The 26,692-nt window shown below is 41.0% G+C and overlaps 3 protein-coding genes across 5 annotated transcripts; all 3 read left to right on the forward strand.

The window, feature by feature from the left end:
• Window positions 1–441: 441 nt before the first annotated feature.
• pigv (phosphatidylinositol glycan anchor biosynthesis, class V) lies at window positions 442–3,105 on the forward strand. Its single transcript, XM_088388298.1, has 3 exons — window positions 442–658; window positions 950–2,116; window positions 2,189–3,105. Exons 1-3 carry the CDS (start codon window positions 593–595, stop codon window positions 2,474–2,476), a joined length of 1,521 nt encoding a protein of 506 aa, XP_088244424.1. The 5' UTR covers window positions 442–592; the 3' UTR covers window positions 2,477–3,105.
• Window positions 3,106–3,564: 459 nt separating this feature from the next.
• Window positions 3,565–25,727, forward strand: zdhhc18a (zDHHC palmitoyltransferase 18a). Of its 3 annotated transcripts, none has more exons than XR_015860683.1 (10): window positions 3,565–4,178; window positions 4,272–4,432; window positions 4,596–4,745; window positions 5,122–5,259; window positions 5,332–5,383; window positions 5,670–5,772; window positions 5,850–5,962; window positions 6,239–6,344; window positions 9,513–9,671; window positions 25,359–25,727. XR_015860683.1 is itself a non-coding variant. In XM_088386287.1 (10 exons), exons 1-9 carry the CDS (start codon window positions 3,946–3,948, stop codon window positions 7,387–7,389), a joined length of 1,098 nt encoding a protein of 365 aa, XP_088242413.1. In that variant the 5' UTR covers window positions 3,565–3,945; the 3' UTR covers window positions 7,390–7,418; window positions 7,931–8,079. The 3 variants fall into 3 exon arrangements, 2 of the variants coding, with proteins under 2 accessions (XP_088242413.1, XP_088242412.1); XM_088386287.1 differs by lacking the exons at window positions 9,513–9,671; window positions 25,359–25,727 and adding exons at window positions 7,348–7,418; window positions 7,931–8,079; XM_088386286.1 differs by lacking the exons at window positions 9,513–9,671; window positions 25,359–25,727 and adding an exon at window positions 7,931–9,478.
• Window positions 21,764–25,039, forward strand: tent5ba (terminal nucleotidyltransferase 5ba). Its single transcript, XM_088386291.1, has 2 exons — window positions 21,764–21,923; window positions 23,466–25,039. Exons 1-2 carry the CDS (start codon window positions 21,768–21,770, stop codon window positions 24,492–24,494), a joined length of 1,185 nt encoding a protein of 394 aa, XP_088242417.1. The 5' UTR covers window positions 21,764–21,767; the 3' UTR covers window positions 24,495–25,039.
• Window positions 25,728–26,692: the final 965 nt, after the last annotated feature.

Consider the following 26,692-nt stretch of genomic DNA (forward strand, 5'->3'; position numbering starts at 1 on the left):
CAGATGGAAAAAGAGACGGTCAGTACAAACCGGACAACGTGCACAAATACGTCTAGATAATCAAACTTGTTAAGGTATATATATTTTATATATATTTTTGCCATGTGATGAGGGAAGATGCCACATGTCCGAATTCCTAACACCACAGCGTCAACATTCCATTTTCTAAATAAACATTTGATTAAAAGTTTCATACGTTATTTTGATTACCAATCTGCTCTTAAACATCTTAATGTTTGTACATTGTGAATTATATTTTATTTGTAGGTTGTCAATTCATGTCAGTCTGTGTCGTTGACTTGCAATTTACAAGGCAGATCTGCCACCTCCAATATGGCGGATGTGCTGACGTTTTGTACCGAAGTGCTAAACTACTGGTATAAATTTCTATGTCTATGTAGATGATTCTAATCGCTTTATTTTGAATGCCATATTTGCAATAAAACCGGAAGTAGATGCGTAAAGGTCGAAGGTGGTGTTAGAAATAATGGCTGTCTCTTTCGCTGTGATATCTTTGTTGACTATGAGATGCCGACAATCCCACGATGCTCCGTTGCATTAAAACAAGATTTTGTCTTGTCTTTTACTGACTATGATGGATTACAGAGCCGTCCTGGAGTTTGCTACATTCACCAGGGCTGCCTCGTTGATTTTGCAGGTGCTGTTTATCTTTCGCAGTAAGGTTATTTCATGTATGGCTAAAGTCACTGAGCCACATATAAAATTTATTTGCTATTTTTTACTAGCTTCATAAAGTTGGAATACCTGGGCAAACACAAGTTAACCCATAAAGGTGTCTAAATCTGAGGTCAGCCAATTTAATCGGCTAAAGGTTTATTTGTGTCAGATTTTGAAATTATTTTAAAAATTATTTTGTACTATAATTATTGTAAATGTGTATATTTTGTTTCACTGTTTCAATTCATTTATACGACACTTTTATCAACAGGCTCTCTTGAACGCTGCCATCCCTGACTACGATGCTGATGCGTTCAAGCCCCCACGGACAGCAGAGCCTCTATACTTGGATTCTGCGGTGGAATGGTTATTTGGTGGTCTCAGCCACTGGGACGCCGAGCATTACCTCCATATCGCAGAAAGAGGATACCTCTACGAGCACAACTTTGCTTTTTTCCCATTTTTCCCCATCATCCTGCGGGGCCTGGCCGACACGCTGCTATGGCCTCTGGGCGGCTGGTTGAGTGTGCGAGGACGTTTACTCGTGGCAGTCGCTCTCGGGAACAGTACCCTCTTCCTGCTGAGCGTGGTGGCTTTGCACGCGCTCAGTCGGGTGGTTATGCAGGACCGACGTCTCGCCCTGCTTTCCACCTTCCTCTACTGCATCACGCCTGCCAATGTTTTCATGACAGCCGGTTACGCCGAGAGTCTTTTTGCCGCGCTCACATTCGGGGGTATGTTCCTCCTGGAAAAAGGGTTCATCCTAAGAGCCTGCCTGGCATTCAGTATCGCCACAGCGGCGCGATCCAACGGGCTGGTTAACATCGGCTTTCTTCTGTATCTTCCAGCCGTGTATGCCATCTCCCAGATCCGTTTATATCGTTCCTTTGCAAAAGGCTACAGGAAGATCTTCCACTACATTTGGGTCATCATCCGCCTACTTCTTACCTCTCTACTCGGCACAACGGTCATTGCCCTTCCCTTCTGTGCTTTTCAGTATTACGGCTATAGAACTTTTTGCACACCTACAGCCTCCTTAGACCGCATCCCCTTGGCTCTTATCTCCTTAGCTGAGCAGAAGGGCTACCGTATTGCAGATGAAAATAGTCCTCCACCTCTCTGGTGCATGAGACCTCTCCCCTTAATTTATTCTCACATCCAGGACGTGTACTGGAACGTGGGCTTCCTCCGTTATTTTGAACTGAGACAAATCCCGAACTTCCTTCTTGCTTTACCTATGGCGACTTTGGGCGTAATGGCAGCTTATGCTTACTTCCAAGCAAACCCGGAACTGTGTTTCAGACTCGGACTTTGGGAGGCAGATTCCAAGAAGGGCCTGGACAAACCAATACCGGGATTTTTAAACCCAAGAGTATTTGTATATGTGGTGCATTCTACTGTTCTCCTGGTGTTTGGGACCTTGTGCATGCATGTGCAGGTAAGAATAGAACAACAGTCAACGATTATTTATCGATCTAACAATTTTCACCGACGTGTATTTTGTGGCCAGGTCCTCACCCGATTCATGGCCTCCTCAACTCCTGTGCCCTTCTGGATCAGCGCCCATCTGCTCCTCCTCAATGAGCCACTTCTCCACCGAAGGAAAACATCAATGCCCAACATTCAGATTAAGACTCCCGCCAAAAATGGATGCAAGCACACACCTCAAAATCCCGTCATTGCGTTGATAGCGCATATTAAAATGTGCTCTCCCACCACACAAACCATCCTGGGCTACTTCCTCTCGTACTGGGTGCTGGGCCTGGCAATGCATTGTAACGTTTTACCGTGGACTTGACTAAGGCTGAAGATTGCCTGTGGGAAACGACAATTTTTAATAATGCACTGCATACACTGTTCCAAAAAAAAAAACATTTTGTCATGATAATAACAAAAGCCAAAAAGCATGACAAATGTGCCTCATTTGGGTTCTAGAAAGAACTTTAAGTAGATTATGTAACAGTTACTCGGATGGGCGTTTAACTAAATTACTTGGAGAAAATTAACAATCAATTTATAGATTGTTATTTTTTAAACATTTTTAGTAGATCGGGAGAATCTGTGAATGTTTTGAGTTTCTGTTTCCATGCTAGTGTTGTTTTGATGAGAATGTCTAGTTTGATGTTGTCCATTTTTCCATTCCAACTACCACAATCTTCAGAATTCTCAATGATTAATTTCATGCTCATCCTAAACAGGGATCTTTTTTTAAATTCGTTCGTCTTATTTATGCACCTTGAAACTTGAATGTTTACTTAATTCTTGTCTTTGTAGCACCAGTGATACTGGCGGAAATGCATTTTGCCACAGATGCCACTGTAAATTTGTTTTTAACCTGATTATGTGGATGTGTTGTTAATTCACCTTTCATTTTGAATATGAATTGAAAATCTGATATTAAATTGCATGCATTCTCTGGAACAATTACATTCCATGTGAATTCCTCCATCCATATTTTTGAGCACCAACCTAGCAAACATATTTACTGATTGTGGGAGGTCCCTGACTGGGGCGTGTGACGTCATCATAAATTGTATTTAAGGTTATGAACGGCACAAGCACTTTGGCATTTCGAATAACTATGGTTACAGTTCACTTTTATTTACTTATTTTATTATTTATTTATTATTTTTTATTTACTTATTACATATTTTGTATAACATAGTAAAAACTCATCTCACATTTTTGTGCTCTTTTACACCATCAAGATACCCCAATATGATGGGCAGTAGCTGTTTCCTTACAAATTTTAATTTCCTCTTTAGCTTCTGAATCGTAAGAAAACACTGGCGTACCTGGCCTTCTAATACTTAAAAAAAAATATTTCAAGAAATATTATTAATAGGCATTAACGGCGCTGAGTCGTGACGTCATTGTCGACGGAAAGAGAAAAGCGAACTGCACTGCAGGCTGAAGCATCAAGCTGGTCGCTAAGCTCGTCGGCGTTTCCTTTCTGACTACTATTGGCATGAAATCTTTAATAACCGTAGTGTACATTTGTGGTTTAATTTATAAAAATGTTAACGGGGCTTGGTTGGACTGGGAAGCGGTTTTATGTCGTAAAAGTCATTTACGATAGCAGGTCCGCTAGCTAATGTTAGCATTGAGGACGAGACACATCATTGGGGGATGCTAACCCCAACAAGCCCCCCTTTTCTTTTTTTTGCCATGACTGAGCTCGTTTTCGTTTGAAAGCCCTTCTGCGATATCGTTGCTGACTTATTTATCAATATCCGAACAGCGACGACGGGCAATTCTATTTACAGGATGAGAAACTGTGAGTACCAGCAAATCGATCCGCTGGCGCTGTCGGTGGCACCCGCTTCAGTTCAGAATCACACCGACAAGAAAACGGAGCGTCTGCGGAGAAAATGGGAAGTGTTCCCGGGGAAGAACCGATTTTTTTGTGATGGACGGGTCATCGTGGCCAGACAGAGCGGCGTCCTGCCTCTGACATTGGGGCTTATTGTTGTCACATGTGGCCTTTTCTTTGCATTCGAGTAAGTGTCAAATTATTATTTCATGACGACCACTTGTTGGTGTACACGTGTCAAATGTTTGATTTAAAACATTCATGCACTTTTTATTTCTAGTTGTCCATTCCTCGTGGAGCATCTGACAGTCTTCATCCCGGTGATCGGTGGGGTGCTTTGTGTGTTTGTGGTCCTCTCCTTGCTGAGAACCAGCTTCACAGACCCAGGCATCCTACCCAGGGCCACTTTAGATGAAGCTGCAGACATCGAGAAGCAGATAGGTAAGATACATCCATTGCACCAACAGATGGGGTGAAAGAGCTTTGCCATATGGGGATGGAATTCTGTGAGGAACTCCACTCCCAAACTTAAGCAGCTTACGCTTGTGTCATTATTGGAAAAGTACAGCAAGTCCACATTTGCCTCCGAATGTTCTCTTTTAAGATACCTCAGGATCCTCATCATATCGTCCTCCGCCACGGACCAAGGAGATCCTCATTAACCAGCAGGTGGTCAAACTCAAGTACTGCTTCACGTGTAAAATGTTTCGCCCCCCTCGGACCTCACACTGCAGCCTCTGTGACAACTGTGTGGGTAAGGATAAGATGGAAAGTTGCAAATGTATTCCACCACGCTTCACATAATTGATTATTTCATGAAATGTATAAAAGTACACCAGGTTGGAAAAGGAGAAGAATATGATAATTTACATGAACTAGGGGAAAAACAGGTTAGTCTGTAACAGGCATCTTAAATTGAGTTTTTAATATTAGTTTAAATATGACAACTCAAATTGGCACATACTGTATTCTGAATATTTCCATAATTTACCAGATAAATTTATTTCGGTAAATTTACTCTGCAGTCACCGAACTGTTTATTTTGCACCCTTTATTAGTCTGAGTTACACAACCAACCTGTTAGTAAAGTGAAAATGTTTTCATGTGTGTTTGGTATGTTTTTCTTCCAGAGAGGTTTGATCATCACTGCCCGTGGGTGGGGAACTGTGTGGGCAAGCGCAATTACCGCTTTTTCTACAGTTTCATCATCTCCCTGTCTTTTCTGACATCTTTTATATTTGGCTGTGTCATAGCACACATTACCTTGCGTAAGTTTGGCACGCTTAAGCTTCATTGACACATCTGAGTTTTTATAACAGTCTTCTCCCTTTTTAATGCAGGTTCTCAATCGGGTAAAAGCCTCATCCAAGCCATCCAAGAGAGTCCTGCCAGATATCCTTTTTAATTTGCCAACTTTTCTTTTTTTGGGTCTCCTCCAACTGTCTTGGAAATGCATGCAATCTTGATCACAGGCTGTCGAGCCGTTTTCCAGTCTAAGCCAGTGCTTAATAGGATCAGCGTTAGTTAGTACACAGTGTAGCAGATGGCTTTAAAGCAAAAGGATCAGTAGTTTTGCTTTATAGTCTGCATCGTTTCAAATCCACAACAATTCAACAGCACTTTTTTTTTTTTTACAATTATATAATAGTGATGTTATTCCTTGACTTTGCTTTTATACCATAGTGGAGCTGGTCATTTGTTTTTTCTCTATCTGGTCTATTTTGGGCCTCTCAGGCTTCCATACCTACCTAGTAGCCTCCAACCTTACTACAAATGAAGATGTAAGTTGGCACTATATAACACAATTCAACAGATTTTTTTTTTGTCAATAGAATAACTTTCTACATTCATTTTATAGATTAAAGGGTCCTGGTCAAGTAAAAGGGGCGCCGAGGAATCTGGGAATCCGTACACTTATAACAGCATCTTCGCCAACTGCTGCGTGACATTATGTGGGCCCATGCCACCGAGGTGTGTCAACAAATTATATATATTAACAATTAATGTTGTGAATAAATCATGATGCTAGCTAGAGAGGTTTCCAGAATATACTGCAACTCAGAGCCTTAAATGAATAAAAAAAAAAAAAAAAGCAGCTGTGTAGGTGGCACATTGCAATCAATCAATCAATCAACTGTTGTTCTCATGCGAATACTTTGCACGTATGGCCGTACGAGGTGTGTTTTGCCGACTGGTTGAACTTGTCGATTCCGGCACAACGCTGATGTCATCTTTTGTGTTCTGCAGCTTGATTGACAGGCGCGGCTTCCTGACACCGGAGGAGTCCTCCCCCGCTGCGCCTGTCTCAGAGATGGAGCTGCCTTCCTTCGCAGCCAAGAATGACACAAACATGGTAGGTTCAACCACATTATGGTCTTCCCACACCCTTCCGAAGTTTTTTTTTTAATGTCCCCATTAGCTTCTCCACTCCCTTTTGTTCGTACAATGTATTGTCTCCTTCAAGTCGGTCGTTGGTAGCCGCTGACAGATGGAACGTAATGAAAAAATAAAAATGTGAAAGCAGAATGAATGAATAATGCTGGCCCTGATGGCGCTGACCTACATAAGCTATAAAAATGAGATTTCCTTTAAAGTTGGTCAAAATGAAAAAAAGTAACAGATTGTATTTGAGTTAGTGACGAAGCAGACTTTCCATACAGCTCAAAAATAATTGTTCTTGTTAGTTTCATGTTATTCATTGTTTGGTGGTTGTTGGGAAGAAAGCGGGAGTGCATTTAAAGGCCAGTAGTGTGTTTTATGTGATAAAACGTGTTCTGGTTCTGATATTTGACTACAGTGGTGGTTTGACTTTTTAGGGAGTCTCCATTTTGATGAGTCGACAGCCTGCATACAATGCACAAAATATATCAATTTTATTTTTTTCCCTCTCTGCCATTCATGTTCATTATATAGTTCAACGTATGGAACATTTTAGAATAACAAAATATATATATTTTTTTAAACTTTTTTTTTTTGTATTTTGGCCGTTGGTCTTGAAATGTATTTTTGCTCCCTTAGTTCCTTCATTAGCCAAAGTCATTATGAACTAACCAATCAACAGGGATTTATCTTGCCAAGGAATTCTTCTTGGTGTGCGTACAATGTGAGGTTACAAGAAGGTGTGGATGGATGATTTTTCCATGGAAGGAATTAAAACTTGACTCTTGCCTAACATCAATCCCCTTGACACACACATACTCCAATATCTTGTCAAAAGTCTTCCAAAACGTGCGATAATTTGTCACCGCGAGATCCATATTTTCCACTCCGCTCCGTTTCCGATGACTTTTGTCCGAGCCACCCAAACGATCTCCTTTTAATATTCACTGTTGTGCTGTATCCATTCCACTCGGCAGGAGGAGACCTGTCAGGATTTTTCTTTGTCCTGCACAGCCTGAAAAAACAATGCAGCGTATAATGCTGGATGGTAAGCAAGAGGATCGATCACTTTTCTTTCCTCCATGACGTGCCGCAGAGTTTGTTTTTGCTCCGATTTTTGTGACTGCTTTGGAATTTGTTCACTAACGTGAGTGCGCATGCTTCACTGCCATTCGTTCTCCTTCAACTTCCACTCACCCATGCCGGGAGCTGGATGATGGCCGCGTTTGTTGCCATGACACTTCCTGTCCTCTCTTGATTCGGATGAAATCTTGTCTATGTCACATCTTACTTGCGTGTGCATGGTGCTGTCAGCAAACATGTACTTGTCCCCCCCCCGCCCCCCGAGAGTTACAGCTTCACATCCATCCTCACCTTGTTCCGTATGGTTGCCTTCTGCGTGCTCTGTCTGCATTTAACTTTTCCTCTGTGCGTCTCAGCAGACAGCCTGAAATTCATAGTGCTGGATGCCAGCCAAGCTAACCGCTAACTGAGAACGACACTTTATTCTTTTTCTGGTCTGCTCCTCACTCGAGCTTTCTCTTCTTCCTCTACACATAGTGCACACAAAGCACCAAAGACGTGCTCGAGAGGATGCTCCACTCCTCCGCCTTTTACGGTCTCTGCCTTCCCGGCACCCCAAAGACCACCCCTCTGGGCCCGGAGGTTCCAAGTGCCCCGGCAGAGACAGAGACCAGGTGCTCGCGCCAGCCCGAGGCCAGCACCCCATGCTCTCCCTTCTCCAGGAGCAGCACGAGCGACTCGATGCACTCCATCAACCCGGCGTTCCGTTTGGCGTTTCCTTCGCCCTCGCTCGGTCGAGCCGCGCCGGTTCTCGGCGAGCCGCCCGACGTTCGGTTTTTCCCGTAACCTTAAGGGAGCTTTTTTTTCTCCACAAGTGCTCCTACTTCTGTTTTCGACTCCAAGCACAACAAGTGAACGTTTAACACTCCTTTGCACTTTTCACAGTCCAGAAGCCTCAAGCCATAGAATCAGGTCAGCCGCAGTGTTTAGTTTCCTGCTCGCATCTTATGCAAACCGCTTTCGAAACCTGTGAACAAATGTCAGTTTGTGGATGACAGAAGGAGAAAATAAGCAATTTGTTTCAGGAATCGCTCCCTTGAAAGGATTTTTTTCCCATCAGGTGTTCCCAACTTTGGCAAAAAGTAATCGATTAAATTTATGGGTTGTGATGGACCAAGGGCAGGATATCACAGTACTAATATTAGGCCTGATTTTATTTTTTTTAGTCCCAAAGGTCTGCTCACAGCTAGTTTGCTGCTCAGTATTTGGGAACCCCTGCTTTTATGTGGACTGCTAAAAAAAAAAAAAAAAAAATCAGAGAGCAAGATGCAGTTTTTTTTTTAAATCGGTATGATTTGTTGTTTTCTCATCTGTTCTATATTTTGCCTGTTTATGACCACAAGATTATATTTTTTGAAAGCATAACTTATTGCATTGAATATGTATTAAAATTAAATCAAAGCAAACCATACTGCTGGGCCCCAGAGGGAAATTAAAATAAAAAAAAAAAGCCGGGGTTTCCTTCGCCTCGGGGCTTTTTGACGGCATTTGTTTGTGGTTAAAGGTTTCGATGGTTTATAGGCCAAGTTATGTTTGGAATCTAGGCAGTATCGCGTCACTTCGTCATTTTAATGTCTTTGTAGTTTCTACTTGTACCGGCTAGCACGTCTGCATCACAGTCCTGAGGTTTTTCAACCTTGATTCCGACCTTTCTGCATGATCTTTACTTTTGCCTGATACATGTTAGCGTCATTGAAAACTCTAAATTGTTCATGGCTGTGTATGTGAGTGTTATTGGTTGCGTATTCAAATGTCAATAGATTCCAGTTCACCTGCAACCCCAAATTGATAGAAAAATGTGATCTCTCACATAAAACAAGCTTTAGTTTTCGCCACTAGGGGGCGGAATGTGCACAAGGATTGTGCAATCTCCTTAGACAGCAATTCTTAAGTAATATAGTACAAGTTGACCAAAAGGCCTTTATGACTATTTTGTTTTAAATTATGTAAATGGGCATTAAAGCTGCACATAGGTTTTTGACTTAAAATGTGACAGTGGAGCTGTTAATAAAACAATCACGTTGACGAGTGTTGCTTCTCTTTGTTCTTCCTTTCCCAGAATGATTTTTCCCCAATTGTGGTGACAGTAAATCAGCGATAGTTGGGTTCATGGAAACAATGAGAAGGCGCATGTTGAGCGCACGTGTTCTTCAAAGTGCGTGTGAATGTGATCTCACAATATGGACGACAGGCGAGCCAAAGCTACACTGGAAGGCAGGTGAGGAATGTGTGTGTGTTTGTTGCTCAGATACAATGTGTGCAACATCTCATGGTCATCCCCATCGCCAGAACAGATGCAGTCGCTGTAGATGAGAATTTGACTTTTGGGAGTTGCCATCTAAAAAAGAACACCATGTTTCAATGGCACAACTGGTTTTGCTTGGCACTGCTCATGTCCCAGTGTTTATGCTGTGCCCAGTTATGCTTCTAAGTAACTTTTCAGCCTGTAATTACCCTTCTTGAGAAGCAAAGAAAAATTTGCGTGGAGGCTGAGGATAATGACCGTTGGTCAAATTTCCAGCCAACTGTCAGGTGTATCCAAGATTTGTCATTTGAATAGAAGCTGGGTAAACTGGTCCATAAATAAAAATTGACATTTCATACAATCAACTATTTACATGCTAGACCATTCAAAGCAGCTTTGTGGCCCAGTCCTATTCTATATATCAAATCCTTACTGGACTTTAAGAACCTGGATTTGAAATGTGATAACGTTCATGGATTCATTTGTTATACGACCATTGCACTTCAAAAGACTCTACGGGTAAGTCTTGCCCGTTTGGCAAGCGATATATCACAGTCAAAGTTAAAACAGATGAGCAGACTTTGGCTTGCTCCCATGCAGAGGGAAAAGTTTCACAGACTCAGCAGCTGTGTTGTATTTTGAAGTCGCCAGCACGAGCACAAATGATTTGCAAGAGGATCGGCGATAACTTGATCTAACTTGACAATACAAATAGAAGGTTTCGACGCGAAGGCTGCAAAGGCTCAGTGACTTGGCGTGGCCGGAGAAGATTTCTTTGCTCCGCCGATGGGATTTCGTGCTCTTTAACCTCAAGCGGAGTAGCCGAGACAAAAAAGGCCACCCAGTCAGCTGGACCAGTGGCCAGCTTGCAGAATAAGAGGGTGTGCTTAAAATTAAAATAGATTTTTTTTATATATATAAAAGAAGAGCTCAGACGAGACTTGGAGGGTGGATAAGTGCTGAGCTCTGCTTCTTAAGTTCTAAAATTCTAAGGGACGGGCGATGATTGTCACTGTCGACGCAATTTTAGTCTCTTACACTTTTTTTTTTTGGTGACTGAACTCAAAACATTGGTTACAGCTGCACACTGTAATTAAATCCAACACCAGATCTGCCTTTGCAGACAAAATATTATAATATTCAGTTTTAATCAGCGAGCCTGCGGTTTTAGTACCCGGGGATCCACTTGGGGATTTACCTAACTTAATCCATTTCATAATACAGATGCAATTATAGTCATCAATCATCATAACAAAAACAAAAATGTTGTACAACAAGCATGTGTCACGCATATGACCCGGAACAGTTCAGAATTAATATTTATTTAATCAAAAGTGAATAAATTACAAAGTCATGACAACATATACTAAATTCTGAAATCTGATTGGACAAGAGAAATCTAAACATCCTCATGTGCTGAGAAGAAATATTAGAATTTATTTGCTAAATGTAGCTCAGTGCTAGTTTGGCTAGCTCTGTTGAGTGAAACTATTAAACTAATTAAACTTTACCACATATGATTTGATTAATACTGTAACAATATTGCCTGGGGATTCGAGTGTCACGATGATACTCACATGCCTTGTGATTGGCAGGTGAAGGGAGCTGAGATAAGTTGATTGTAATGTTAAAATGGTATACCTTCATCAATCGTGAGACTAATTGCATGTTGGATGTAACCGACTGTACTGCATTCCACAACTGCAGGGACATGCAAAGTATGTAAGTCACATGTCAAGTTTTTGTGAGTCCTGAGAGGCACACATTTCTTGAAAGTGTGCTGGGATTCCAATTTGAGCGATTTCACTGAAAACTAAGAATTGTTAAAACTTTAAGACTGTAAAATCTTAAATCTTAAAAAGAGCTTTATCATTGTTGCATATGGAGATGGCATCTAGGTGTTATTAGCACTATAGCAAAAGCTGTTTGTTTGCATAAACTTTTTTTTCTTTTTACTTCATGTCGGGTGATATAGGATTTTTAAAATTTGAGAGATCCCACACACAAATCGCGTGTGCGTGATGTACTCGAGATAACCAACATGGCACGCCACACACGTGAAGATTTCACCACCAACAATTCCTTCGTCTCCTCACCCAGACAAAATGTTTTATTGTAGTACCAAGACCTACCTGTGAGAGGCAGCATAGATAGATATGTAGATTAAAAAAAAAAAATCATCGAGACTGGCAGAAAATACTTAAAAATAAGATCATAGAGGAGGCCAGGTTTGGTTTTATTGTATCTGTTAACTTCAATGTGTTTACAAACTCCTCGTCAGATTATTGTGGTGACTAATTTATGAGACTCGTTATACAAGCAAACCACAAACACAATCAGTTGCTTCTCTATTTGTTTCCGACAACGGTGACATCGGAAACATCTTTATTGACTGTTTTCACGTCACAGCTAAGAATTCCGTTGCTGAACTCAGTGTTGACCACACACAACAAGATCATAAATAGGCTACTCAAGATATTTAGCATCTACGATCGTCGGCCATTATCGAAGGCGGTGAGCACACCAAAAGATAATCACTCAGGATGATATTTCAGCCATCCAACAAACTTTGGCAGACTTAAATTGGAAGAAAGTATGAACAGTGATATATGACTCAATTATTGGTTTGTCTGTACACTGTTGAAAGCATTTTTCTCTAACCCATAAAACTTAGCATCTCTTCCAAGAAACAACTCAATGTGATGGCTCCGCTTTAGCGAGCCGTTGTCATTTGCGCAGTAGCAAAAAAAGTGACTCACACCTAAAGTTAGCCGACATCACTTTGTGCTGCTTATCGAAAGTGTCAAGTATCTCTGACGCAACACAGCTAGTCGTTAAATCTGAGTGGAAGGAATTGATAGCTAGCAGCCAAGTATGCGCCCCTACCGCTGAAACGAGACACTACGGAACTCCGTGGCTAACTTTCTCTTGGCGGATAACTTTTCGCAATCCCGCGTTGCTGTATGACCAAAATAACATGCTGCCTCTCTGTGAGAACAAATTGTCTGCTATCAAAGATGTGTTTTTTTGGCCTCCATTTTGTTTTGACTACAGTCAGAATAAATGTGCGTTTAGCAATGCGACCTTCCGAGTTCGAGTGCGAGAAGGCGTTCCTGATTTGCATGCACGATAATTAGGTATGTGTGTGGGGGTTTGTGTCATGTGCAGCTAGGGAATGTAAATGACTCTCATGTTGGTGTATAGAATTAACTGTTTGGTTTGGCTCTGGGTGAAATTGATCCAACTTCATGGGTGGCTCAAAAATGTTTTGTGTTCAACACAAGTCGCACCATTCAAAAATGCATCATAAAGAAGAAAAAAAAAATTGTGGGAAATTTACATAAACTGAGACCAGGAATAGTAAAGCTCGGACTCGCAACTAAGATCCCTGTACCCTAATTATGGCGCGTTCGAAAATACACTCCAAACGCTCCCTCGCTCTCTTCCAGTTTCATTTTCGGGAAAAGGCAACTGACAAAAGATTTACTCGGTTGTGTAACTTCATACTTGACGGGTACAAGCACTCCAGAGATTATTGGTGTTCAAACAATGACAACGTCAATGCGATTTTTGTTTGTTCTTTCGGTTCAGAGAGGGCAGGGCTAGGTCACCAAACGCACGGGAAAAGAAAAAGCTGCATGACAAAAAATGCAACCTTTTTTTAACCTCCACTTGAATTATTTTGTCAATTGATTTTTTTTTAATATATGATGGCAGTATTTTTATATATCAAGCATCATTTAATTCTGCACAATATACAATTGTAATGTGTTCAGTGGTTTGCTTCTGCCTCACAGTTGAAAGAGATTCAATCTTGCCTTACCCACATCAGAACCACCGTGTGCATGTTCGGTTCATTGAAGACTCCCATTTGTCCATAATGTGAAAGGTTGTTTGTCTATATGTGCACCGTGGTTGCCTAGTGACCTCTCTAACGTTTGCCCCACCTCTTGCCCAGCTCGGAGAGGCCCCAGCTCGCTTGCAACTGTAATGAGGCCAAGCAGTATAAAAAAAATAATAAAAAAAAGATTAGGCAGCAAAATGCGTTTTATAGTACACATAAAAGACTCCCTCTAATTAATATATCACTAATACTAGACTATTAGGGTACAAAGTTTGATAATCCGACCACAATTTACACTTCTGCTTTACCTCATTGTATCATAATGAACCTTTTAATGAGCTCTTACAAAGTATCCTCAAAATATTGTGAGTCAAGTTGTAGTGTGGTTTTTAATGCGCATTCTAGAGTGTATTTTTTTTTTTGTAAATTGAATGTTATTTACAGTGCTGGCTGTGACATAGTGCAGGAATCCTTCAATGGTAAACACCTGATTTGCGGTTATGCAATGACCAATAAAGGCCGTCGGACTTCAGACACTTGGAAGTGGCTCAGGTTTATGTAGCAATGACAATAAAATCAGAGCAGCAGGGGAAAAAAGACACGATGACCGACAGATAGCCGATGAATGCTGAGTCACTGTAAGGGCATGACCAGACATAACGCTTATTTGACTTACTGCACGCTATATTGTTTGCCAGGGTAATGTTCCAAAAGACAGAAAAATGGCAGAAAGTTACTACATCTGTCACACACACAAAAAAAAGGAAGCGTACAGTAAAAAAATGTGTGTGTATATATTTTTTTCTCACTCTGAAACATGACGTCGGGCGTCTGACCTCCAGCTGCGTTTGAAAGCTTCGCTGCTTGTAACTCACAGCAGCTTTTGGCCATGTGTGCCTTTTTTCCTTGTTGCTCGTGAAAGTCAAACCTGCCCCACAACGCATGAATCTTCTTAACAAACGAAAAATAACTGCTTCTCTCATCTAATTTGAAACACAGCAACGTCCTGAGATAAAAGTGACCAAATCGATACGATTTTACGAGACGTTTGGTCGATTTTTCTCTCTGATTTTAAGCCAAAATTTGAGATGGCATCCTTATGTTTACTGTTAGACTAAATATAAAATAAAATTGCGTATTTAACACATAACTTTACCCGAACGTCTGCTAGCTTAATGCTAACACATAGCAGGAAAAGCCACAAATGAGCTAACGAATAGCAACAAGATAGCGTTTTTGTAGCCTTAACAGCAGCACAATTATTTTCAAATCTCTTGAGGCAATTATCTCCTTCTCTTTCTCTACTCCACGCTTCGTAAACACCACGTCACCAAACACGACAGAGACTAATTGTCACGTTTACAAGTTTGAAGACACCCGAGGACATACTATGATTAAACCTATCTAACGCGAGCAAGTCAAGTCCAAAACACAGTCTAACTGTTTGCATGGGTGGAGTTTTCATTCTTTTGTGATTTTCGTCATGGGGGTTTGCGCTGTTGTGGGTGTGAACACAGGCAATGGAAGCATACAAACAGCGCATACTGCTGTATTTTTTGGCACGCTGTTTAAAGTCTGAGGTTGGAAAAAATGTGCTTTTGCTCCTAAAATCATAAAGTCAACCTGCGTTGGGATGATCTTAACAGATACGGCTTCTAAGGGAATTTATCTGGAAACATCCCACTGATTTGAGCGGCTCCCGTGTGTTGCTCGGGCCGGGAGTTCTGCTCCTGGCGTCGGGAGGGCAGCGGGGTGCGGGGTTTCTGGGAATGAAACCGGAGCTCCCTGCTAAATAGGGGTTCCCTTCTCACATCTGGTAAACTCTACAGAGGTTTGAAAGGACCCATCGCTCCACTTGTGGAAGTTTTTCATATGAGTCACGTGTTGGAAAAATGGCAGAAGTTGTATATTGTATTTTTACATTTTTGTGATATTCTTGGCCCCGGTGTCTGTATTTTGTGGATAACCGTCTGGCGGGGTCACAGACGGAGGCACGTCGAGTGAAAAGTAAAGCAACATGGGGTTTGTTTTTTTTTAGTGTCGGATTTGAGAGTATAAACAGTTATACGGCTACATTAAGGGTCATTATGAGACGGCTGGATGGTATGATTTGAGCTCCCGTTAAGGAATCTGTCCAAGTAAGAAGCTCCCAAGCCAAAGAGAGCGAGCAAAAAAGGAGTTTTATGAGTGAGGCTATACATTCCTGTCTTTAACACAGCCTCCTCTATAACTCATGCATGCATCCACATGTGTGCTTGAGCTTTTTGGCTTTCAGGGGGAAGTAAAGAGACATTTCACACGGATAAAATATGCGCCTGACGCACCGCCAACATCCCCTCACTTCTCTGATGTGCCGTATGAAAGCTGCACAGTTGATTTATTGTCTATTTTATCACAACTTCTAAAGGAATTTCTTATCTCGCTAGGCCACTGTTTGCATTTTTTCATTTTTCTCAGTAGTTGCAGCCTATAGCCAAAGTTTTTTTTTTTTCCTCTTGCGTAAAATGAACCACTGTTACATAATAGTCCAATGCTATATTTGACTGTTGAGCTTTGGAGCATTTCAGCTATGCAATAACGACTCTCATCCTGAGTCACCAAGTCACGACTGTGACTAAAAATATAAAATCACTTCAGATATTAAATTTAAAAAGTCCATGGCGAATGAAATTATAAATGTATTCATCAAAATTTCATTTTCAAATTGTAAAGGCTGCAATGGATGCGTTTGCTTGTTCCTCACTCTGACTGATATTGAATTCGAAATTCTAATTCCGATTTCTCGTTGCCAATATGTTTGGAATTACCTCACGCTGCACTCTTACGCTATTATTTGTGTGAGCATATTTTAAGACACAAAATTCCTTTCATTGTTGTAAATGTCATTCTTTAGTCTGGGAAAAAAAATTAAGCAACAATGTTTGAACTATTTTGAGTGAGCATTGGCTATGTTCAAAATGATGATGTCATTAAAAGCAACACTTAGTATTATAACAAAATATATCTTAAATAAATATAGAACAAATCTAATTAATTAACTAAAAAAAATAAGGCCAGCAAAACCTAAGTCTTTTTTTTTTTTTTTTTTTTTTAAATGATGTTTGTTTTTTGTTTTTTTATCTAACTGTGCTGCTTTGGCAAAACCCAAAGCTATATTCACTCCGTTGTGAAAACTCCACCGAGCACTTCTGTAATTAATCAAGCAGCCACTCTTGACGTCAGCAGCGTGGCCTGCTTGCGCAAGCTCTCTCCACTCTCTCATAGATTTGTCTTCTGGGGCAACCCGTAAAAGTAAACGGAGCTCTTATCACACCTTTTCTGCCGTGATAAGACAGCAGGCATAGGTCCGGATGTCCCCGGCCGAGTGGTCAAGTCAACCTGCTTTTGCAGAACAGGTGCCATGACTGAAGCCACTACTAAACAAACTTGGATCAGTATCTTTCCAAACACAGTGGAAAGAGCGTCACAGTGTAAAACTAAATATAGGGTAATTAAAGCATCTGCTTTGGTTACAGGTCAAAGCAAATGCCGATTATAACTAAGACTCGTTCTTCGTGTATAACATGTACGTGCCGTGTGGTGAGACTTAATTACTTCCGTGTGTGACGTTGGTGACAATTGTTCAACAACAGGTTGTGTATGACTAAAAAGTTGTTTCTTTGTGACATAAACAATATGACGGAAAGACACAAAATTAGTGTGGCTGTGCTTGAGAATTTTCCAATATTTTAGCAGGTAGTTAAAAGGCCAATTTGCTTAGGGTGTGTTGAAATAGGAACAACCTCACCGCGCCTACTAGACCCACAGTGTCATGGATCAGGCAGGATGTCAACTCAGGGATAAACACGAGATCCAGTGTCACTCGTGCGATTCAATTCGTGCAGGGGGTCACCGACCTTTTTTGAAACTGAGGGCTCCAGTTTGATACTCGCTTCTCAAATGATATTATAACCGGTCATTGTAAAATTTTCATTTTGGATGGCTTTATGAGTCCCTAATTGTATGTATTACTTTTTTTTATAGCACATCAGGCTTTTAAAATGTTTTAATTTTCTTAAGGTTGAATAATGAAACCTTGTGCAATATGGATTTTACCATGCGTTGTCATTTATAGCTAAGAAAATCCTAAATATTATGAAATATATGACTACAATACAAATATTATCATTATTATTGACAAAACCACAAATACATAGATTCAGAATCATTGCACAAAAAGTTTACATGCTTCTCTGATTATTTTTTTTACTCTGATGACTTTATTGTTGCCTTTAATTAACTGTTGCTAATTATCTTCATTCATTGTGACACTGAGCCTCTTCATGAGTCATGCCAATAAATTATTATCAATAATGACTTAACAAGGTAGGAAACCAATAAATATCAGTATGCAACACTTTGTTTCCATAAATCTCTTCATCTGTTTACATTTTCAAATCATGATTGATTGAACATTTATTGATCAATGTTCCTTTGAAATTGCAAAGTCCAATCACTGGTGAGTTATTTTTAGAACAGGCCTGTGCCACATCCATGTGGTCCAAAATTAATCTGTCTCTGTTGTAAATACAATCTGTAGGTAATAAAGATTTAAAAACTTATTTGTTGTGCTACTATGGCGTTGCCATGTAATGCTATATTTTCTTAACCCAACAAGTTTTTCTGATAGTACTAACATTTTATTCCCATGAAAAATGTTTTTTCTTCCAACATTGGACCCCATGTGCTAAATACAGAAACATACACTTATGTAATTACAGTTGTACTGAGACAAAATGCATTTGTAGCTGTAATACAAGTAATACTAAAATATTGAAAATAGCCATTGAGCACCCCTAAAAGAAATACAAGAAGACATATTTTAAATACTGGTCATTTTTGTCTCTCAATACAGATGCAGGCCTGATATCGATATCAGGGGAAAAAAAACGAGCAACACGACAGCAGGAATGTCATCCTCGAGCTAATTGCTTTAACAATAGGTAAAAGCCTCCTCTTTGTTTTTTTATCTTTTCCATTGTTTTCAGCCAAAATAAAGTGAGCCACTCAAACAGATTCAACCCTGTTATTCACATTATCAGAAAAAGAGATGATAATATCATATTTTTTCTTTTATTGTATAGCTAAGTCATTAGCATTCTGTTTAACCCTGTTAAAATATTATTTTAATAAAATTTAAATAAAATTTAACTTAGTTCTAAATGATTTTCATCAGCAATATTTTATTTTAGATTAAAAAAGAACAAGCTGTAGAATATCTTATAGTGTACCTTTATTAGTTGAATTGGACAAATCAAATTGTAGGCTATGTTTGTTGTTTCGCAACTCGAAATAATAAAACAAGTGGTCTGTTTTTCTAATATGTTTATTCCTAAATGTTCTTCCAATTCTGCAATGAACCAATAATCAAACATTAATATGATGGAGGCAATTTTTAAGGATGAGTCTAACCATTTCACGCTTTTAGTTCATAACAAACTGAGCCCTGCTCTGCTCTTGGCGAACGTCATGATTAGCAGACGTCAGAGTATTTACCTAAATGTCAAACTTATTAAACGGTATGGCATGAATGTGAAGGAGAGTGCAGCGTTCAAACTGTTTCACAAATGGAGCTAAACAATAATAACAATTAAAAAAAAGAAAACACACGTCATTTTTAGTGTTCCACTTGTTATTTCCCAGTCGCGGCTGTTGACACCCATTTCCCGCTCATGACCAAACATGGCTTCTATTGACTTAAATCTTAAGTGTGTACGTGGGCAAATGTTCAAAAGCATGGTCAATGAAAAAGCGTGTCCTGACTCATTCTGCCATGGGACAGTGAAGAAACCTGATAATGTCAAGTGGCTTAATATTTATCTACCGTCTTTGTGTTCTCACCAAGTGTTTCACATTCAGGTGAAATGTGCGTTTTGTTTCCCAGGATGCGCAGCTGCCACAGCGTGTGTTATTTATAGCGTCGTGACGCAGTGGCCGTCTTGCGCCGGCACCTGCCGTGACCGTCAGAACGACAACACATCTGTCCGAATGACACAGATGGATGCTGTTGCCATGGTGACGTAGCGATGTTGTCAGGATTAGGAGCAAAATCTTCCATGGGGACTAAAAAAGTCCCGTCCTTATGACGTACGTGTGCGCTCAAGTGCTTAAGAGCATGTTTTTCTGTGTATCTATTTTATTGCAGCGTCACTAAAAGCCAGCGGCGCTCAATCCTAAAATGAACTTCACTCCCTCGTAAACATTTTACAGGTGCACTTATGAGCTCTGTGGACTGATATGGGCACCATTTTTTTTTTTTTAAATTCAATATGCAGTTACACTTAACCCCCCCTGTGAACAAAACGAGTAATGTTTGCCATTGTGACTAATGTCTGCCTTTATGTTGGAATTATCATTAAGGGGATTTCATCTTGGCTTCTCTCCGGGCATGAATCAATGCAATTTAAAATCCAGGATAAGTATGTAAGACAGAGAGGGGATTTGGGAAAAAAAAAAGAGAAGCTTAAAGGTCAATTCTGTGGAGCGTTTTCATCATAAACCCAATTATGAGTAAAGCAATGATCAGGGAGTGGTGCCAAGTCACGTTTTATTTGCAACCCATCATAGTGCAAACACTCTCAGCTTCTCCATTTCAATAAATTTTACCGTATCACCTTTCACACGTTTTATAGACACGAACGCAGACTTTTATATGATTAACCCAAACAATGTATTCAAACATTGACTAAATCTTTTCAGCTCACAACAGCCTAAAACGACCTTCATTGGTGTTTCCAAACTGCTGATGCGTTCATTTTGTCTTCCTGAAGGATTCACTTAGAAAGATCAAATTTACCTTTTTGTGCCTGTGCGTTGGAAAGAGATTAAGCAAACGCTAATGAGAGGAACTTAAAGCTGCCAACGGAAAAAGAATGAAGACATATTAGGTTAGCTTTAGGAAAAAGGTTCTTAATCTTTCATTCCGTTTCTTCTAAATTAAGTCAATTCCTTCTCAACCTATTCCGATTTCCGTTTTCATTGAAGAGTTTTTTTTGGGGGGAATTTTATGCTGGTTTAATAATCGCATAATCAAATGAGGCACTTATTCAAACTTAAAGCATACATGGCTGAGTGCATTAAGACTGTGTTTTAATTGATTCAGCATTTAACATAATTACAACAAACTCCTTTCAGTTTCATTATATCTCTTTCACTGTCTTTGACACACAATATTCTGACTAATTTTGTGTTTTTGGAAGATGAAGTAAGCGGCAAAATCTCAAGCGGTGGCCATTTTGCCACTTGTTGAATGGAAATGATATCACGATTGGATTCATGAATCTTGTCTTCCTTGTTCAACTGGTCAGGGAGTTGTGATTTGACATGGAGGGTGGAGAAATGAAAATGCAAAGCAACACATTAAACATTCTCTTATGTGGCGCCTATAAGGCATGCAGCTTTGGTCATGAAGCAGGGCGTCACAGACATTTAAAAAAAAAAATCGCCCATCCGGCATGCTCTGCAAATATCCCTTGAGTCAATAAAGGTTGAGCTTGGAGTTTGCTTAAGTTGAAAGTAGTTTTGCTTTTTTAACTTCTGAAGCTTTTTTTTGCTCACACTGTTTAGCTATGCAAGACTCTGAATAGCTTAAAAAAAAACTGGGTCACACAGCAATATGCTATGAGACAAGGGTTGAGGCTACTTTTTTTGTAGTTTTAATTTGATTGAAATTTGTATAAGCAGTACATCATTTGGGTTTTAACTATTTAAAGTCAGTTTAGTAACTCAAGGCACTTTTGCAGATGGGCAGATTGTTTTGTGGTTTAGAAGTCAAATGTATATTTTTTTATTATTTACTAAGTGTTGTTTGGTGTTTTTTTATTAATATTATAGGTATATTGTGGAAAGTTGCTAAATTGATTTTTTTTGCATTAGGGCAAGTGGAGGAGGAGCGATGCACAGCACTGACGTCATAGGGAGGTGTTTCCACCGAGCCATTGCTCAATGACCAAACGTGGCGACCAATCAGAGCGCCGTATGCTAATAAAGGTGGAGCTTTGAAACACATGAGCACTTCCTTATGAATCGACGCTTGAGCACGTAGGGCGGATTTCTCTGCTACCAGCTGACCCAACACTTCCTTCCACCAACTCCATCTGGCAGTAACGGAACGCACTAAGTGGAATATCCCACAGGAATTTATTCGGCTTCATTTTTTTTGTATCTCTCGGGGCTGTTTGATCGGCATGGAGTGCGGGGATGCCTCGAAGCAGAGTCGGCGTTTCTGCGTTTTGTCCTGGGATCAGGTGCAGCGTTTGGATTCCATTCTTGGAGAAGCTGTGCCCATCCACGGCCGCGGAAACTTCCCCACGTTGTCCATGAGCCCCCGAAAGATTGTTCAGGTAACTTTTTTTTTTAGGTGACAAACTTGTCTTTCTATGTCATTAACTCACAAAAGTATGCATAGAACATTCCAAGAAATCTTCTTTTGCATACTTCCATGAAGGCTCACTTCTCTTTCTGTTGCTTAATCAATCTTTTGCAGAAGTTGTCAGTCTGTATGGACCACAGAGATGGTTTTAATCGAAATCACACCACCTCTCTCTAACCCCCCCCGCCCCCCTCATTTCCAGTGGCTGACTTACACAATTTTTCCTCCCATTGTGGCGTCCGCACAGACAGTTGGCTATCTGCAAAACGTCTTCTCATGAGTCAAAATTCCACTTATGGTCTATCTGAAGCCTCACAGTCACGCTGCACTTAGTTCATTCCCACGTCGATGATGAGCTCAGCGAGTGCACAAAGCCGTGAGCTAATGCTTGTGGTTATGGAAAGATAAATGCTCCACTCCAGTAAGTGTTGCAGGAAGCTTAAATGCTGATTGGAATCCTCTGAAGTGGCGACGTGTTTTTTCTTTTTGGTTTTCACCCACACCCTAGAGCTAAATTATTCATGTTTTGGGAATAACGTGAGGAGTAGTTACAAGTAATTGACTTCTTAGAATAATGTGGGAAGAGTGGATTCTTTCATTAGGTTGAGTTGAAGGTGTGACTAAAAATATTGTTGAGCGAGCCAATTATTTGTTACACAACTTGTGGCTGTCACTTTTATCAATAGTCTCTTACTATATTAGGAAAGACAAGCGTCTCGTCGTCTCTGCTTGGGTTTCACCCCCTCCCACCCCTCCCACCATTTTGCCAGGAACACTTGCAGCTCCTGCAGAAGCACTGCCTAATGTAAATCTGAGCGTTCACATTCCTGGATGTGACAGTGCAGGCAGAGTTCACGTTCTCCTGGGCTGAGTCATAATGAGGCATTAAGAACTCTTCCAGGGGTTGCCTTGTCTTTCATTCCCCCCCCCCCCCCCCCCCCCCTCTTTTCTGTGGCCTGACCCAAGATATTCAAATCTTATGTGATCATTAAAAGTCACAGCGGGAGAATTAGGATTGTATACGTGCGATGAAGACTCATTAAGAATTTCAGGGCGTGATTTGATCATGAGCTGCCTCGTTCCGCAGAGATGAGACTCGATGTGATTTGCTTTGGATCATGAGCTCTTCCTTGTAATAAGATAGTTGAGTTTATAAATAGGCTCACATGATGTGATGAGCTTTTTCATTTTGATAGCAACTGAGCTAGCTTGATATGAATCCTCATCTTTGTGGTGGACCGCTTTCCCAGAACTGTTATCCGGGTCACCAGGAGAGGAAAGGAAACGTAGTTGACCCTTAATGACCCACAAGCTGAGAGGAAAGGTTTTCTTGTCAGCTACCCACCAAAGATATTTGCGTCACAGTCTGAGGTGGCTGCTCCGTGCTTGGCATCCTCCTCCGCATTCATTCTGACGAGTCGATGCAGATGAAATGGACTTTGAGTATCGATCCGGCCTTCACTTCAATGTCGTCTTTCCGTAACGCCCTGTTTGCTTCCTGTGTCCCGTCTAGGTGGTGCGGGCACGGCTGGAGGACAAGGGAGTGCACGTTAAAGACGTGAGGCTGAACGGCTCGGCCGCCAGCCACGTGCTCCATCAGGACACCGGCCTGGGCTACAAAGACCTGGATTTGATTTTCGGCGTGTCGCTGAAGGACGACCAGGCCTTCCGACTGGTGAAGGACGTGGTGTTGGATTGCCTTTTTGATTTCCTCCCGCCCGGAGTGTCCAAGGAACGCATCACGGCGCTGACCCTCAAGGAGGCCTACGTGCAGAAACTGGTGAAAGTGTGCAACGACGCGGACCGCTGGAGCCTGATCTCGCTGTCCAACAACACGGGCAAGAACGTGGAGCTCAAATTTGTGGACACTTTGAGGCGGCAGTTTGAGTTCAGCGTGGACTCCTTCCAGATTTGCTTGGACTCGCTGCTCTTGTTCGACCGCTGCTCGGAGACGCCCATGTCGGAGAGCTTCCATCCCACGGTGGTGGGCGAGAGCGTGTACGGCGACTTCCAGGAGGCCATGGATCATTTGTGCCAGAGGACCATTGCCACCAGAAGCCCCGAAGAGATCCGAGGGGGCGGTTTGCTGAAATACTGCCACCTCCTCATACGGGGCTTCCGAGCGGCCTCCGAGTCGGACATGAAGCAGATGCAGCGCTACATGTGCTCGCGCTTCTTCATTGACTTCTCCGACATTGGCGAGCAGCAGAGGAAACTGGAGGCTTATCTCCTCAACCACTTTGCCGGCATGGAGCACAAACGCTACGAGTGCCTGATGACGCTCTACCAGGTGGTGAACGAGAGCACCGTGTGTCTGATGGGCCACGAGCGGCGCCAGACGCTCAGCCTCATCTCCATGTTGGCGTTGAAGGCGCTGGCCGAGCAGAACGCCATCCCAACCGTGACCAACGTCACGTGTTACTACCAGCCGGCCCCTTACGTGCAGGACATCAACTTCAGCAATTACTACATCGCGCACGTGCAGGCGCCGCACGCCTCGCCGTGCGCCGCGTCCTATCAGACGTGGTTGCCCTGCAGCTGAGGCCAGAAAAGACGGATTGATTGTCTTCTCGCTGAAAGAAGACTGAACACAGACAAAAAAAAGTTTGCCAAATGCGACTCGATTGAAACAAAACACACAAAACGATACTGTTCTGCTGTACGTACGATTGAGCCGACAAATGACGTCCGTGAGAGTGCTGGTCATTTTTAAAAAAAAAAAAAAAGATGTAGCGATCATGTCTTATTTAAAACTTAAAAAGATAAAAAAACAGTCTTTGTGGAGCTTTTTTCAATAGAAATACAATCTTTAGGAGACAAACGTTAAAGCTGATGTTATTTTCATACTCTGGCTTTTAATTTTTGTAAAATACTGGACCAAAGATGTATTTTTGCTCAGAAAGGGAATTTTTTTTTTCTTTGCTTTATGATTCCAAGTGCCTAAAAATGACCTGTGAAATATTCTCGACATGTCTGTAACGTGACAACTGTGCATTCAGGTTTTTTTTTCTCTCTCTAGAATACTCTGTCTGTCTTTAAAGAGCAGAAGCATTCATTTTTTGTGAGATTAAAAAAAAGCAAAAGTCAGTTTTCTTCTCTTGTGGTTATTTTTGTTTTCATCTCGCCACCAGCATTTTCTCGGATTTATTCACGAGTCATCACGTGAAAGAGTGTAGACTGGATTGTAATTAGCGTCTCTTATCGATGGCCGCATACCACGAGTGCTTGCTTGTCTTCCACTTGAGATCATCAAGTAGACTGTTTTCCAGTCATGTATACCCGTGGCTGCATTTGGCTGAGGATCCGTTACGATCCGAGGACATGAACCATAAGGAGGCTTTTCTCAAGCACAATGGCTTCTCTTTACTCTGATACTAAAGCTTTTTTTTTCATTTTTTTTACAAAGGCCATCCTGTTCTCCCACCCAATGATAATGATGGAAAGCTAACCCTGTTTGCTTGACTGACACCATATCCGAGTCACGGTTCAAAATCTTCACGGCGATAGCAAGGAAGGACGGAGAAGCTGCAACCCGATTGGCTCGTATTTATTTCGACATGTGACTGGCAACTGAAAACATTTTCACAAAGTCTCATGATGACAGTTGGAATTAGCTATTCAAGTTTGTTTTGTTTTATTTCAAGCAGTAGTCATTACTCAACAGTAAAAAAAAGGCCAGGCCACTATTGTGGTAAGCCGTCCATTATGAGGGAGTTTTATATTTGTATACCATTGTGCAAAAATATCACATTAAATAATAAACTGTCTGGCTGGATTTACAGCTGTGGTTATTTTTCCATTTTTGACTTGTCCCCATTTGCAGTCTTTATCTTATCTCCAGACTCTGATACTCAGGAAGAACATGTAAATTCTTGACATGGATGCAAACCCCAAATCTTAGAGCTATGAGCCAGATGTGGAAATGACCTTAAAACAACTCATGAAAGGTGCTGCTGTTTTGGTTAGCAACAGTGTACAATATGGGCTCAGCAAACTTCCTCAAGAGACATTTTTTTAAAGAGACATGGCCTTTATTTATATGTTTAGCTTACATTTACAAACCAGATTTATTTATTTGAGCTATTCAATCGATTGAATCATTTATTAATAGTAAACTATCTTTTGAGCTAACATTTTTTGAAACTATAGGCGTGCTCACAAACACTTGATCTGTTAATTATCAATTTATTCAATCTATTTAGTCGTTTATTAATAGTAAGCTACACCAGGGGCTCCATTCATAAAAAAAGAGGGATCATATATTACATAACCTTATATCACATCCCAGGCTCAGGCAAGTGTTCATTAATGTTTCCATTGTGAGTTTGCTTCTAGACATGCTGGGATTAAGTGTCCAACTGTGCACATTTTTTCTAAGCCTAAAGCGACCCCCCACCTGCTCGCTCTCCGTGAAGCAAGTATCAGACATTTCACCTCCACATTCCTTTCAAGTGTGCACAACCTGAGTTTCTATGCTGCGGAATTGGCTTTAAGCTACTTTGTGGTCATTTGGTTAATAGTCTTGGAAAGCTCTCTTCGTAAAACTCATACGATAACATTTAAAGAAGAAGAAGTTTACTTTTCCTGTGCTTTTGGAGCTGCTTGGCCTGATTGATGACCTTTGCTGGCACAGAGAGCCATTGTGGAAGTCGCCTTCCCATTTTTGTATTTTTTTTTTTTTTTCACAAACACAGATCAGCATGTGATGATGATTCAACTGTAGATGCTCAATTTTTTTGC

This window comes from Syngnathus floridae, chromosome 10 (assembly GCF_059516105.1).
Source record: "Syngnathus floridae isolate MCC-2025c chromosome 10, RoL_Sflo_1.0, whole genome shotgun sequence".
NCBI classification, from domain to species: domain Eukaryota; kingdom Metazoa; phylum Chordata; class Actinopteri; order Syngnathiformes; family Syngnathidae; genus Syngnathus; species Syngnathus floridae.